The sequence below is a fragment of the Bombus vancouverensis genome, chromosome 1 (genome assembly GCF_051014615.1).
Source record: "Bombus vancouverensis nearcticus chromosome 1, iyBomVanc1_principal, whole genome shotgun sequence".
Lineage (NCBI taxonomy): Eukaryota > Metazoa > Arthropoda > Insecta > Hymenoptera > Apidae > Bombus > Bombus vancouverensis.
The window spans coordinates 16,078,902-16,093,298 of record NC_134911.1 but is presented as its reverse complement, the minus strand read 5'-3'; the positions used below and the strand labels follow the sequence as shown (position 1 = coordinate 16,093,298).

Here is a 14,397-nt window from a genome sequence, read left to right as displayed (position 1 = left end):
TTTAATGTCATATCTATACTATTCTTATTCAATGGTCTGGAGCCTATGTGTATTCACAGACAAAGTACATAGTCGGTGATATATACTCATACCACATATGGGATTACAGACGAGGTCGGTGATGGGAGTCATTTTTCACATTCTGAAATACTGACCTTGCGAGAAATCAAATTTGATTTGGATTTTAATTTTAATTCCTACCACTAGATGAGTTGTTATCTTTTTCTATGCTGAACCGATATTAGCGAAAATGTTACAAAAGATATAAGAGAGTTCGGTAGCCCTCGAACAATTTTAGCAATAGGGAATTGGATATTAGATCTATGTTACGTATTGTGTATGGTCGTACATCTGTTATATTATTGTACGTACACAATATATAAGTACGAAGTATACAAACTTCGCTGGATAGCACGTGAATTTATTCAGGTTATGTTACAATATAGACTCTAGTTATGTGATTGTACTAAATGATTAAAATATTTATTAAATTAACTTCCTTATGAATTGTAGTAAATGTTAATAACAAATAATATGAAATTCTCTACTAGTTCAATAAAATCTTGTGCTGCCCGTATTGGGACGTTAACAGAATTTGAAAGAATTCCTAATGCCATTTTTGAAACTCCCCTTGCTCTTATTTATACAAAGGTAAAATTTAATAATTTGAAATCTGACGGAAATATTTTATTTAACATTTTATTTTTATTAGGGAGGTTGTGTGCCGCATTTAACTAAGGATGTTTTTAAAATGGTTACTTCAGACCCACAAATGTTATCCGTTTCTCTGTCTTCCACGTATTTAATGCTGGAATCAATGAAGGATAATAATGTTAATTTTGCAAATTTTGTGGGTATGAAGGTACATACTGTTATTATACATTTTTAGTTACGTAAATTTTACTTATAAAGTTTTAAGTTTTATATTAAAAAGATATTTTGTTTAGGAGTACATTAATTTTGTTACAATACATGACCCAGCCTATACAACACCTTCAGGTTTTCGAGAAGCTAATTCTATTCCCATATGGACAAGAGGTGGAAAACTTACATTAACACCCAATATGTATATGAATGTTATTGAAACATTTAAACCAGACATGTATGTTGCTTTGTGTGATGGAGATACTAATATCAATAGTAGTAAAAAAAGAGTATCAAATTCTGTACAAAATAGCATGACATTCTTTGATCAATGTTTTACTAAACATTCTTCATCTGAAGCATTGAAGTCCTCTGAAATATTAGGTGCAATTGAAGGTGGTTATGATAAAGGTGTTAGAACAAAATCAATAAATTATTTAAAAACTAAACCTGTAATAGGATATGTGATTGATGGATTGCATAATAATGGACCAGATGTAAAGAATATACCATCAGAACAAATCAGAGAAATAGTACAACACACAATTGTAAGTTAGAAATCACCTATTATTATATATTATGTTTCTTCATGAAATATACTTATTTCAGAATCTTTTACCTCCTGAAAAGCTTAAGGTATCAGTGGGATGTTGGAATCCCCTTACAGTATTAGACCTTGTTGAATTAGGTACAGATATATTTGATACTTCATACCCTTATATAATTACTGAAAATTTAAGAGCTTTAACTTTCCTATGTGATCATGATGACTGTAATAATGTAGGTCATACAATATCATTTACAGAAGAAAGGTAATGTAAAACTAAATATATAATCATTTTTTCATTTTCATAACAAATATTTTACAGCAGATATGCGGATGACTTTTCTCCAATATGTTCTCACTGTGAATGTCTAACATGTAAAAATCATACCAAAGCATATCTATATCATCTGTGTAATGTTAAGGAAATGCTTGGTACTGTTCTTTTAATGATGTAAGTTCTAATTACATACTGATATTGCAGATAATTAATTAATATTATTATGTATGAATATACGCATTGATTTATATTTTCAGACACAATGTACACCAATATCTCGAATTTTTTAAGATTATTCGAGAGAGCATAAAATGTGGCATTCTTGATGATTGCAAAAAGAAAATTAATTTAAAATTTAAGCAAGGCAATGTCGCTGAAGCAGATGAACCTACAGATATAAAAGAAACTAAATCTTCTAGTTCATAACACAGCTTTAAAAAAGTATTAATATTTAATGATGAATTATTTTTACATTCTACTTTTATAAAACTATGATATAATTCTTATTAGTATAGATTTGATGAAATAATAATTATTCAGGTAAAAAATTGGGATCTAAATAATTATAAGAAGAGTTACTGAAACTCTGTGGAAAGTAATCTAAATCATAACTTCTAGTATACAGAGGTGGTTTTATAGGGAGTAGTCTATGTAACGTATCATGTAATGGTTTCTCAGCCTCTAATTGCGCTACAGCGCAATCACCACATAAATCAATTTCATTTTGGCATTCTGTGCAATGCCATCTTGTACCTGTTAGAGGATCTTCTCCACAAACTGAACACTGTAAAAATAAACCATTAAGCTTTAAATTCTTCTAATTTGCTCTAACACCTGTACATACCTTATATCCAACATGTTTATACACGGGAGACGAATTTTGTTCTTTCTCCATTTTTACTTGTTTTAGTAATTCTATATGCCTCAATTCAGGATTGTCATCAATAATACTATTTCCAGCATCATCTTCCTATAAATATAAATAATGAAATAAATGGTGGAAACTTAAATTTTCACTAGAGTACAGAATTGTAGCAACACATACAGATTCTTCTGTAATTGCCTGTTCCTTGCTTTCATCAGGTATTGTAAAAGAAATATCTTGATGGGGAAAAAATGTAGAACGTCTAAATAATGAGTAGTTATTACGTTGATGTCTATGACCCATTCCTTTTTTCACATCTAATTTCATTTTGGGGCCTCGACCAGGTATAGGTAATCCAGCCCTTAAGAGTTTAATAAAGTATTTCTGGACTCTGCTAGACACTTGTTTTGGAGTTCTATTACCTATTAAAAAGAATAAATAGTAACGTACAAACATAACAAAAATGATATTCTTAATAATATACCTAAAGCATTAGCTATTTTAGTCCATCTTCTCATTTCTACATCCTCTGGTGGGTATTCAATTAAAAGTTCTTCTAATCTTCTTTGTTCTTCCACTGTCCATAATTGATTGAAGGTCTCTGGTTTACTCTCATCAAAAGCACGTCCTCTTACTAAAATCTAATTATATTCAAGTCAGTACATATGCATGTATATGAAATATATATATATAACATAACATACTTTTCCATTCTCTTGTTCTGATTTTGTTTGTATGTGAGGCAAAATATGTCCATGCCTTGTTTGTGGTCTCATTCGCATATCAGGTGGAGCTACGTTATATTGTGCCCAATCAATATAAGGGATTTCTGCAATTTTTTGTGGCCCTGGTAATTCTGGTAGCTCACCATTTTGTATCTGAGCTACGAAAGATATTGGATCTTTCAATGCTTTAGAACGAATTGATAAAAGTTTGTCAAGATCTTCTATAGCTTGAACTCGTTGTGCTTCAAGAATAACAATTGTTTTTAAAAGAGTAGTATAATCTTTATTTCCTTTTAATGCTAAGTGATCAGATTCGAAATAAAATTCACTAGGCTCTTCGTCATGACTTTTTTTTTCTTCGTCTTCCATCGCTACTTAATACTTAGTGTGCTAGACAGGTTATACGTACATTCACTACACGTTCACTGTAGCATATTAACCTTAATCATCTGTCAAACAAAATACGAATAACGAGTAGAACATCAAATAAAATCAATGTAGATTTATTTATTCTAATTATTATTGCATTTTCAATGCAATGCAAATTTGATTTAGAATATAAACGATTGAGTGCAAAATAATACTGGAATATTTTCGCAAAATTATTTCAGAACGCATGCTCTTCGTTATGAACTCAAAAGCACGTGTTGTAAATATTAATTTAAATATAAATATTATATAAGATAAAATTGTGTGATATTATGTACCTTATTTTTATATTCTTTTTTTTGCAAATATTTTAATTGTATTGCAATATATTTATATAAATTGTATTTTAATTATAAACAAGAAGTTGAAAAAATTTATAAACAATACATAAAAATTATTCAACGTTATGGATAAAAGTATTGTATAATATATATATAATACTGTATATTATATAGATATTAAGTAATTCTTAAAAAAGGCCTACATATGCACGCCATGCGAAATGTATATATCATCCTTGCGTTTATTTTTAAATTTATTTTATTACAAATATACTTTCAATAAAATTACATGAGGAATAACACAAAGAATATTCCTAAGCGTAATTATCGGTGGAAGAGTATGGAAATAATGAGGCCACCAAAAAATGTGCGCTGAAGAGATATTACTTCCTATCGTATTACCATTGTTTCACGAAGTTCGACTGGAATTCGAATTCCACTATCTTATCGAATAACTTCTTGTAACAAAATCGAACAATACACTTCAAAACATGACTGATTACTGATTACCAAAAGATGACGCACGTGCCCCTACCGATATCTTTGGGTTTGTAAATTTTGTGTAAACAGTTCTTTTAACGTTTATCAATTATGAGGCAGTTATTCGTTGGTCGCGAGAGAAACGCATCTTGTCCACGGCAACTCTTCATGAAACGTAATCTTTTATCTAAGATATTTATAAGCTTCGTTTTTATATTTGTACGGTCACTTTTAAACTCGTTTAATCTGATAGTTTAGCTACCGATCATCAAAGATATCGGTACCATGATCAGAGTACATAGTACTCTTATCAGGGGAACCAATGCACGCCTGTAAAAACAAGCGACTAGCTGACCCGCTAACACTTCAGTTTCGTTCTGGACATCTTCTGGTAACGTCACAACTGCCTTCGATCCGGCTCTAAGACACGAGGAAGCCGATTCATGCCTTCGTTACACCGATTGAACGTAGAGCCGATCGAAGGCGGTCTAAAAGTCAGACGTACAGCTCGCGCGATGTATATTTGAATTCAAGAAGAAAACGTTTTGATATAGTGCTAGTGAATTGGATAATACGTGGTAATCGGTACTCGTTAAGAATTTAGTTGAAGCTTGGCAAAATGGGACAAGTCGAGGAAAAAGGAAATGAAAGAATTGCGCTAAAACGAGAGCTAGGTCTTTTTAGCGCAGTAAGCATCATCGTGGCTGTTATGATCGGTATGAAACCAATATAAAAGCGTGACATTAAATAACAAGTGTTTTCTTCCGGTACCAACACAAAGTTTGTTGTATAGAGTCAGCCGGCAGAAATTATTGATTTTACTCTTTTTATTTTCTTCTTTCCTGCACTCTTGACATAAGTTAACAGTTTAATCAATTCTATTCGATTTATTAATGAATTCGTCGGATAATTTCCGAAGGTCAGAAATACGGTATGCATTATCAGCATATGTTTTCTATATTCTACTTACATAATGAAATTGCAATCCTTCCAGCATAAAATGCTCGAACAGTGAACTTTCATGTAGATAGAATTTCGTTGATACTTGTCATTCGGCATTAATATTTTTTTTAAATAAGAGTATTTATATGTAGAAGGCATATTTAAACCATCCTATTATGTTACAATACAATATTTAACATAAAAATGATATAAATGCAAAATTTGTTTGAAACATAAACTGCGAGAACGATTACGTGATAAAACTTTACTATGTGTAAAAGTATCACCACATTTGAGCAGATAATAGTAAATTAAATGTTAGTGTTAGTGTATTTTAAAAATGATAACAGGTGTTACCGTATGAATTTATTGACGAATGTACAACACTCCCGTGATCGTTTCTAAAGATACTTCGCTCCTCTCATCTTGTCAATTCTTGATACGATCGATATAATATCATGAAATGAACTATGTACATTTCATCTTTAACGTTTTGTTACAAATAATATTTATTTTCGATTTAGCCGATATTAATGTAATAATTAATAACGAACAACAATTACGACATTCAAAGAATGGCAAAGGTCCAATAGAAATCCAGCAGCAATAGAAATCCCTTTGACAACCGAACACATGTTAAGAATAGTTGACTGTAATTGCATTATTGTGTGGGCTTGAATAAGCTTAAGCTTTATACTTACGGCGATATAACGTATCTGCTTCAATAGCCATTCAAAGCTTTGCCCGATACTTTCACATAGTGTTCCTTTGACGGGAAGAGTTATTTTTTTAATCGCTTAAGTATTCATTAGTTACATCGGCTATTAGATTTCATTTGATAATTGCATGATTTTATTATATGCTGTAAATATGTATGATGTAGCCATTATAGTTAACTATAGTTATTTAATGTTGCATTGTATATCTGTATATATCTTACTTAACTTCACTAGCTTTTTAAGTAAACATTAGCTTAAAAAAGTATTTCCAGCAAGTATCCTATGCGAATTTTAGAAGTTTTACAGAAATATTTTTCGAGTTCACAAATAGAATAAGTGTACTTTAGCCTCGATATTTATCTGTATCATTTCAGTACAATCAGATGAAGCTTCTCAAACAATATCTACATTACCCTGGTATAATCCAACCAATCTAAGTTAAAATCGTATTAGTAGAAATTGAGAACAAATATACACATGGTGTACATATTGCAGTCTCTTTTAGATTAATCCTCAATTCCTTCTGCTTGAAAGTCAAATATAATTATATGTTGTATTTTTGCACAATAAGAAATAAAACCTGACGTAACATTTTGGTAATTACGGGCAGAGCTTTGACGCGATTACGAATCAAGGGGGTTAATCAAGGTTAATTGCTGACCCACGCGCTCGAGTATTACGAGACATCTTCTTTGCAGGCTGACAAATCTATCATACTTACCATTTATCTATGAATATAAGATTACTTTTATCATTAAAATTTGGTCTACAATTTATAAACCAAATAATATTTTATACCGTTAAAATGGTCGAGATTACGAATTCCGTCGTAACTTCCGAGCTATTTATATCTCTACGCTGTACAAATAGCTGTACAAAGAAGAGTTCTTTTAAATGTAAGGAAGTTATGTTGCTTGTATTTTATTTTTCTTTCAAAGTACATTATATTATTTCATATGACCATGACTCTTACTACATACATCGTATAGAGAAACCAATTAGTAATAAACTGATAACAGTTACTCTGATAAGGATCGATCTTATTTGTTTCGTAAATATTACTTTTACGTTATTGTTACAAATGAAATTACGCGTGATATTCGTTTTAATCAAGGAATTATTTTTCCTTCAAGGTTCTGGAATTTTCGTGTCTCCAACCAGCGCTCTCGAAAGATCAGGATCCGTTGGATTTTGTCTAATCGTTTGGACTACTTGTGGCGTTCTGTCTCTACTAGGGGCTCTCGCATTCGCCGAATTAAGTACAGTCGTACCACGATCTGGAGCTGAATATGCATATTTTATCGAAGCTTTTTCGCCTTTGCATCAGTATGCCGGACAGATACCAGCTTTTATATGTTCTTGGGTTTACGTATTACTATTACGACCTGCAGAAGTGGCGGTAGTTATGTTGACATTCGCTGAGTATAGCGTACAACCGTTCTCCGGATATTTAAGCAATCTTCCTGAAGAATCAATGCTTGAATTGAAAAAGCTCATAGCAATCTTGGCTCTGGGATTGATCACATATATCAATTTAACCAGCGTAAAATTATACGTGAAAGTTCAAAATATATTCACCGTATGTAAAGTAGTTGCGTGCATTTTCGTAATCAGTGGTGGAATATGGTGGTTATGCACCGGTCATACGGAATTATTGAAGAAGCCGTTTGATGGTACTACCGATTCGCCTGGTAACGTGGCGTTAGCCTTTTACAGTGGATTATGGGCTTACGACGGGTGGACTTCCGCTGCAATCGTTACGGAAGAGATCCAGAAGCCGGAAGTTAATATTCTTAGGAGTATTCTAATTGCGGTTCCCTTGATTACCGTTTTATACGTTTCGATGAATTTAATGTACATGGCTGCCTTAACGATACCAGAAATGGTAAGCGCACCAGCTGTAGCAGTTCTCTGGGCGGAAAAAGTTCTGCCCTCCTGGTTGAGCTTTGTAATACCTCTGGGTGTTGCTTTATCTACTTTTGGATGCAGTCTTAGTATTCAATTTGGAGTATCCAGACTCTGTTACGTAGCCGGAAGTGAAGGCCACGTACCCAGAGTTTTTAGCTATGTGCATATTGCGAAAATGACTCCATCTGCAGCAGTAGCGTTTCAAGGATTGCTTACGTTATTTTGTATGCTTTTGGGAGATATTATCGCACTTATCGAATTTGCAAGTTTCTTGACGTGGGTATTCTATGGACTTGCGATGTTGTCGTTAATAATTATGCGACGAACGAAACCAGATGCATCCAGACCGTACGCAGTACCAATTCTGATACCATGGCTGGTATTGCTTGTTTCTATCTTCCTGGCTGTAACACCGATCGTACACGAACCCTCACCCAAATACCTGTTTGCACTGCTATTTATTCTTGGTGGTATTGGTATCTACCATACGTACGTGTACAAGAAAGTTAGAAGTATTTTGGCAAGTGAGTATTGCAAAAAAAAAATGTTTCAAAGCATTTTTAATTATTTTATTCTGTATTACTAGTAAATTTTTACTTGTTGCTTTTCAGTGAGAATCACATACTTGATCCAAGCATTATGTCTAGTTGTTGCTCCAGATAAAGAAAACTGATGACATTTCATTTCATACCTAATTGTACATATCCTAAGATCATTTTCGTTATTAATATGACTTAGGTTGAAATATATTTAATAACTCATTTAAGAGATTTAGACTTTGAACAATAATATAAGTCGAAACATAGAGAAAGATACATTGTATTATATAATATTAAATAACAGTTTTATTCATTTTTATTCATTTTCATAAAAAAAATTCCATGTTTCTATAAAATTAATAATTAGTTTAAATATGTAACAAATTTTTATATTTGTGCAGTATTGTAAAGCATTTTTAACATAACTACGAAGATATAATAAATATCGACTATAGCACAGAATTGAATAAAATAATTTAATTGTACAATAGTGTGAAACATATTTAAAATGTAAATGTCGAGTATTTATTATATCTTTACATACTTTATATATCACAATAATGTAATATCAAATTCTTTAGTAACATTGATATTTTAATATTATGACAACAATAAATATTATTAAAGTTAATTATAACTTGTTACGCGTAATAATTGCTCATTTCATGTAAAGTACTACAAAATATATAGAATTTTATAAAACACCAAAGATTAATATACTTTGGCATATATTCATAGTCAAGTTTAGTAACATTTACTATTAGTTTACTTGTCAATTTTAAACTTTGACTACAGAGTATGGTGACATATACAAATGTTTATCTATTAGAATTGTAAGGCACCTCTATAAGGCTTTTTGTAATTACCATGTAAATTTTATGCTAAGCAAGCTCAGTGTACTTATTATATTAAGGAATCTTATACATATCACTTCATATAAAAATTAAGTTATTTTGTATAAAATAGAACAAAAATAGAACAAAAAATGCATGACTGAACGAATGAAATATGCTACATGCACTTTTAACAAATCGTAAACACATAACAATTACTTATATTGTAAGAATTTAAACAAAGATAGTAAAACTAAAATTGTCTATTTATACCAGTCTCTGTGTAATAAATTTTATCAATATCATATAACAAAATAGTTCATAAGAAATTATGGCTGAGATGCACCACATTTTTGACAGGTTTGTCTTTCACTGAAACATTAATTTAACACTCCAGATATTTGATGTTTATTATAAATATCATTTATCTATGGTTGTATCTAATTATAGCATTTACCTCAATATTTGATGTAACTTTTTCCGAAATTCATTGCATAAAGCTGTTTCAGCTGCAAGTGCAGCATCTCTTTCTCTTAATTGCTGTCTTAAATGATATATAGTATCTTCTAATGCTTCAAAAATTGCCTAAAGAAAAACAAAATACTTTTCCTTTTATCTATCTTTTAACAGAAGAAATTAAAAAATTGTATAGAGTATATTTACTCTAGATTCTTCTGCTGTGTCAGATAAAGCAGGTGGCTCATCCAAACAGAAGAATTCTCTGACACATGCAGTTCCTATGAGAAGAGGACTGCTTAGTATTCCATTAACAAATGCTTGAAGACCCCGTATTCTTTCTTCTAGGAAACTTGGAGCAAAATTATCACCAAGCCACTTTTTTCTTGGTAAACTTAATTGAGAAACTGGAATTTTCTGCCTTCTTAATTGTGATAGTAAACGAACAAAATCTGTGTACCTTCTAAATACAAACCAACAGTCTCCATTTTTTAATTCCACTCGTAATTTATAAACCTAAAAAGTACATGTTATATGCAGACTATGTATATAAGATATACAATACAGAACAAGTTTTTAATTTAACTAACCGTAAACCTAGCTCTTTCTTCCATAACTTCATATCCAACAATTGGTATTCTTACATCATCACTAGTTAGTGGAGGATGTAAAATATCGGAATTTGCATTATCATTATTAGGATAATTAAACCTCTGTACAGTAAATGAATTTGAATGCCCAGATCCATCAGAGTCTGGACTATCCAGTACTCTTACAGTGCCTGATTGAGAACCCCTTGCTTTACTAATTGCAAGTGTAACTTCACTAATACATCCCACACCAGATTCTGACGTGGACATTTTGCCACCAACAAACTAAATGAAACCATGCATACTTAAAAAGAAATTAAGGCCAAATTATTATAAATGCACACAATAAAATAAGAAATAGCATGCTTACATACATAAAGAAAATTAATGATATAAATATATAAGCCAATTCCTAAATAGAAAAAAATCAAAAAAGAAAATGTGTAAGAAACAACAAGAATAATAATATAATATTATAATGACATGCCAATTGTGAAAATTCTCATTTGAAACCTTAAAATTAACATCATATGTACTATTTTGTGTTAACTAAAACACTAACCTCAATATGAATAAACAATATAGTGTTTTATTCTATAACTTTCTATCTAAACTATATTTATAATATAAAATCATATTCCGTAAATCTTTCATTTCACTAAAATATTACATATTTTATAAATGAAAATTCATTTAATGAACAGAAAAGCGCGGAACTGATATGACATATTGACAGTTTGCAAATATACCCTCTCCGCGAAATTGGAGTAACTTAGATGGTAAACTAGAATGATAACGGTAACACAATCAGAATTTCTAATTTGCCGCCGACTAACAAGCATTTAAAACGAACATTAGTACATAACTTTAAATAAACAAATAAATAAAATAGTTTCTATGAGATTTCTATTTTAATGGGTATTTTATTTTGTTAATATTATTTTAATATTTATAATTCTAGTAATTCTAATTTGACAAATATTATATTTAATAAGTAATTTAAAAACTAAAATTTTCGAACCTTTACATCTTCGAAAGCTAGATTTTTATCACCTTACAGAATTTACGTTGTTGTACGATTGTACGTGTGATTAGAGTAATGAGTACATGTTCTATGTGTTTTATATACGTAGCTATGCATGTACTTTTGCTACGTGACATTTCTGAAATAAATAGGCTATATATCTCGATGAATTTGATTGTAAAAAAAGTAAACTATTTAAAATGAGTGAAAAAAATACTAATACTACGTTAGTTCGAAGGGTGAATAAATTACTTGAATCACGAGTAGAGCATGACAAGGTATTTATATTATACTTTGTTGTAATTGTTACTACTTGCATTAATAAAATATAAACATTTCATTTAAATTGTTTTTCCCTTTTAGGATACATTAGAAGCCTTAAAAGAATTATCCACATTCTTTACAGAAAATACATTAAGTTCTCGTAGAAATTTGCGTAGTAAAATAGAAAGAAGAAGTCTTGCAATAAACGAAGATTTTTTATCCGCTTTTAGGGAAGTAAAATCTTCTTTAGACGACATATATCAAGATGTTTTAGCTATGAATACTGCAGTTCAATGTATGACAAATCGCTTACAAGCTACAAAAACACAGACATCACAGCTTATTGACCAAACTGCAAAACTTCAGAATAAGAGGTACATTTATTCACTGAATAGTTATCAGGATTAAATTAAATTTTATGCAAAAAAATATACATAAAATATAATATAATTTTTAGCCAAACTTTATCTATGCAACAAGAGGTTGCAAATGCATTTATTAAAAATTTCCAACTGACTTCATCTGAACAAAGTATTTTACATGGTTCTAGCAAGGAATCACCTATTACAGAAGAATTTTTTTCTGTTGTTAACCGTGTTCAGGTAAGATAAGTAAGAAAAAACTTTCGTCTAAAGATGAATCAATAACAACTCTATTAAATTACAGGAGATTCATAGCAGTTGTAGAATATTAATGCAATCAGGATATCAAACGTTAGGGCTAGATATTATGCAAAGAATGACATTGTTGCAAGAGGCAGCTCTTGAAAGACTATATAGATGGACACAGAATCAATGTAAACATATTGAAAATGAACGCTTAGCACCATTATTAATTAAAGCAATGAATAAATTGCAAGATAGACCAGTTTTATTTAAGTATGCATTTAAAATCTAATAAGAAACCTAGTATAATTTATGTTAAATGAATCTATATTTATTTGTATGTATTTTTTTAGATATATTTTGGATGAATATTGTGCAGCTAGAAGAACTGCTTTAGTAGGTTCTTTTATCGATGCTTTAACATTGGGAGAAGGATATGGTAGTACACCTAATCCTATTGAAATGCATGCAAATGATCCTAAAAGATATATTGGTGATATGCTTGCTTGGCTTCATCAAGTTATTCCTGTTGAAAAGGAAAATATTCTTACTTTAGTGAAAGGCTGTAATAAAACAGGTATGAACTAAGTGATTGCCTTTGTACTTCTACTTTTCTTAGCTTTTATTACACATTTTAGATGTATCAGACCAGATTAAGCAATCATTAAGTAATATCACAGAAGGACTTTGTCATCCCTTAAAGTCAAGAATAGAAAATGTTATATCTATGGATGCACCAGCAGCAATATTATATTCTGTTACAACTCTTCTTAGATTTTATCAGATGATAATTCAGCAAGTAATACCAGATAGTATCTTGGATTCAACATTGAAAGATCTACTAATATTAAGTGAAAAAAGTTTTCTAAGTAGACTTCAAAAGCAGACGCGTATTGCACTCGGTGAACGTGCAGAACCACCAGGAAATGACTTAGTACCTGCACCATCTGTTTCTAGATTACTGTCACTTCTTAACGAAATTCTTTCTGTAGCAAGTATTGCAGAAGATAGGGAGAAAGACATGCTACAGGTGTGTATCAGCATTTAATAGCTTTATAAAATCGGTATTTGAATGAAATTCTCATACCACATAATCCGCAGATAGTATCGTGCATTATTGACCCACTGTTACAAGAAGTTAATGAAACAGCATCAAGATTACCTACAGTAGACATGGCTGTATATCTTTTAAATTGTATGCATCAAATACAGTCTACTTTAGCACTGTATGAATATATGGATCAGAGATTAGAAAGATTACAGGTGAAGACTACAATTGATGTGTTCTAATTTACGAACTTTTTATATATTTTATATCGATATTGATAAAATGACATTTTTCAGGCACAATCTGATGCACAAATTGACACTCTTACATCAGAACAAGCCAGTTCATTAGTGGCACATTTGAATCTTGGTCCAATTTACACTATTTTGCAAGGTCATGAACAAGGTCCATTGTCTTCCATTCCTGGAATGGATCCCCTAAGTGTAAAGGAGTTTACTGTATGTAACTATTACTTCAATACTGCGAATGAAGGATAGGGATAAATTTTATTCTAAGTTTTTAATGTGTTATAGAACAAATTGGAAGCATTTTTAGTGATGCCAGATGTATTATTGCTGCCACAAATGAGTTTGTTACAAAGTAGTAATCACCGTTCAATCACCCAAAAACGTTCTTTTGAAGTAATTGGAGCAATCTATAAACAATTATATGAAGCATGTCACAATCCAAAGAATTTGTACCAAAATCCAAACAGTTTATTTTCAAGAACTCCCGAGGATCTTTTACGGACACTAATTTCAGTTTAAGTGTCCATTAAGAAGATATTGTCTAAGTATAATTATACAAAAAGTTAAATATGTAAATACATAATTGTACAATAATTTTTAATAAATCTAATAAATTATATAAAGCTTTAATGTTTTTATTCCCATAAAAAATGTTTAGTGGAAAGATAATAAGAAAATATATTAATTTAACATGGTTACTTTTACATACACCCATATTACGTTTCATTGTTTTCGATTTTATTTTTATTATTC

At 30.6% G+C, this 14,397-nt stretch overlaps 5 protein-coding genes across 8 annotated transcripts; 3 read left to right on the top strand and 2 right to left on the bottom strand.

Annotated features, from left to right (window-relative positions):
* The first annotated feature begins 79 nt into the window (after positions 1–79).
* Positions 80–2,500, top strand: LOC117153548 (queuine tRNA-ribosyltransferase accessory subunit 2). 3 transcript variants are annotated; one of them, XM_076621161.1, is made up of 7 exons: positions 80–651; positions 713–862; positions 948–1,412; positions 1,474–1,676; positions 1,734–1,862; positions 1,946–2,129; positions 2,229–2,500. In XM_076621161.1, exons 1-6 carry the CDS (start codon positions 517–519, stop codon positions 2,112–2,114), a joined length of 1,251 nt encoding a protein of 416 aa, XP_076477276.1. In that variant the 5' UTR covers positions 80–516; the 3' UTR covers positions 2,115–2,129; positions 2,229–2,500. The 3 variants fall into 3 exon arrangements, with proteins under 3 accessions (XP_076477276.1, XP_033183594.2, XP_033183595.2); XM_033327703.2 differs by having other exon boundaries at positions 1,946–2,500; XM_033327704.2 differs by having other exon boundaries at positions 82–651; positions 1,737–1,862; positions 1,946–2,500.
* Positions 2,121–4,654, bottom strand: LOC117153549 (Ada2a-containing complex component 1). The gene is made up of 6 exons (XM_033327706.2): positions 4,391–4,654; positions 3,258–3,727; positions 3,038–3,194; positions 2,734–2,975; positions 2,533–2,658; positions 2,121–2,472 (listed from the first exon to the last, which is right to left on the bottom strand). Exons 2-6 carry the CDS (start codon positions 3,645–3,647, stop codon positions 2,221–2,223), a joined length of 1,167 nt encoding a protein of 388 aa, XP_033183597.1. The 5' UTR covers positions 3,648–3,727; positions 4,391–4,654; the 3' UTR covers positions 2,121–2,220.
* LOC117153547 (b(0,+)-type amino acid transporter 1) lies at positions 4,565–9,064 on the top strand. Of its 2 annotated transcripts, none has more exons than XM_076621154.1 (3): positions 4,565–4,643; positions 7,263–8,561; positions 8,649–9,064. In XM_076621154.1, exons 1-3 carry the CDS (start codon positions 4,580–4,582, stop codon positions 8,708–8,710), a joined length of 1,425 nt encoding a protein of 474 aa, XP_076477269.1. In that variant the 5' UTR covers positions 4,565–4,579; the 3' UTR covers positions 8,711–9,064. The 2 variants fall into 2 exon arrangements, with proteins under 2 accessions (XP_076477269.1, XP_033183593.1); XM_033327702.2 differs by lacking the exon at positions 4,565–4,643 and adding an exon at positions 4,840–5,184.
* On the bottom strand, positions 8,855–11,229 carry Snx16 (sorting nexin 16). Its single transcript, XM_033327708.2, has 5 exons — positions 11,018–11,229; positions 10,456–10,759; positions 10,073–10,381; positions 9,867–9,994; positions 8,855–9,781 (listed from the first exon to the last, which is right to left on the bottom strand). The coding sequence occupies exons 2-5, from the start codon at positions 10,723–10,725 to the stop codon at positions 9,739–9,741; spliced, it is 750 nt and encodes a 249-aa protein (XP_033183599.1). The 5' UTR covers positions 10,726–10,759; positions 11,018–11,229; the 3' UTR covers positions 8,855–9,738.
* Positions 11,230–11,532: 303 nt separating this feature from the next.
* Cog6 (conserved oligomeric Golgi complex subunit 6) lies at positions 11,533–14,267 on the top strand. Its single transcript, XM_033327696.2, has 9 exons — positions 11,533–11,757; positions 11,843–12,117; positions 12,201–12,345; positions 12,410–12,621; positions 12,702–12,925; positions 12,987–13,378; positions 13,450–13,611; positions 13,693–13,854; positions 13,930–14,267. Exons 1-9 carry the CDS (start codon positions 11,680–11,682, stop codon positions 14,161–14,163), a joined length of 1,884 nt encoding a protein of 627 aa, XP_033183587.1. The 5' UTR covers positions 11,533–11,679; the 3' UTR covers positions 14,164–14,267.
* Positions 14,268–14,397: the final 130 nt, after the last annotated feature.

What these genes read in the sequence shown, in the direction of transcription:
- LOC117153548 (XM_076621161.1), top strand. Translation starts at nt 517, where the DNA reads ATGTTAATAACAAATAATATGAAATTCTCTACTAGTTCAATAAAATCT. An exon ending in AAATAGTACAACACACAATT is followed by an intron (nt 1,413 to 1,473) that starts GTAAGTTAGAAA and finishes TACTTATTTCAG; the next exon opens with AATCTTTTACCTCCTGAAAA. An exon ending in ATATCATTTACAGAAGAAAG is followed by an intron (nt 1,677 to 1,733) that starts GTAATGTAAAAC and finishes AATATTTTACAG; the next exon opens with CAGATATGCGGATGACTTTT.
- Cog6 (XM_033327696.2), top strand. Translation starts at nt 11,680, where the DNA reads ATGAGTGAAAAAAATACTAATACTACGTTAGTTCGAAGGGTGAATAAA. An exon ending in CACGAGTAGAGCATGACAAG is followed by an intron (nt 11,758 to 11,842) that starts GTATTTATATTA and finishes TTTCCCTTTTAG; the next exon opens with GATACATTAGAAGCCTTAAA. An exon ending in GCAAAACTTCAGAATAAGAG is followed by an intron (nt 12,118 to 12,200) that starts GTACATTTATTC and finishes TATAATTTTTAG; the next exon opens with CCAAACTTTATCTATGCAAC.
- Snx16 (XM_033327708.2), bottom strand. Translation starts at nt 10,725, where the DNA reads ATGTCCACGTCAGAATCTGGTGTGGGATGTATTAGTGAAGTTACACTT. An exon ending in AAGAAAGAGCTAGGTTTACG is followed by an intron (nt 10,382 to 10,455) that starts GTTAGTTAAATT and finishes TGTACTTTTTAG; the next exon opens with GTTTATAAATTACGAGTGGA. An exon ending in AAGTTACATCAAATATTGAG is followed by an intron (nt 9,782 to 9,866) that starts GTAAATGCTATA and finishes TTAATGTTTCAG; the next exon opens with TGAAAGACAAACCTGTCAAA.
- LOC117153547 (XM_033327702.2), top strand. Translation starts at nt 5,088, where the DNA reads ATGGGACAAGTCGAGGAAAAAGGAAATGAAAGAATTGCGCTAAAACGA. An exon ending in CATCGTGGCTGTTATGATCG is followed by an intron (nt 5,185 to 7,262) that starts GTATGAAACCAA and finishes TTTTCCTTCAAG; the next exon opens with GTTCTGGAATTTTCGTGTCT. An exon ending in AGTTAGAAGTATTTTGGCAA is followed by an intron (nt 8,562 to 8,648) that starts GTGAGTATTGCA and finishes GTTGCTTTTCAG; the next exon opens with TGAGAATCACATACTTGATC.
- LOC117153549 (XM_033327706.2), bottom strand. Translation starts at nt 3,647, where the DNA reads ATGGAAGACGAAGAAAAAAAAAGTCATGACGAAGAGCCTAGTGAATTT. An exon ending in AGGCAATTACAGAAGAATCT is followed by an intron (nt 2,659 to 2,733) that starts GTATGTGTTGCT and finishes TTATATTTATAG; the next exon opens with GAAGATGATGCTGGAAATAG. An exon ending in ATAAACATGTTGGATATAAG is followed by an intron (nt 2,473 to 2,532) that starts GTATGTACAGGT and finishes TTATTTTTACAG; the next exon opens with TGTTCAGTTTGTGGAGAAGA.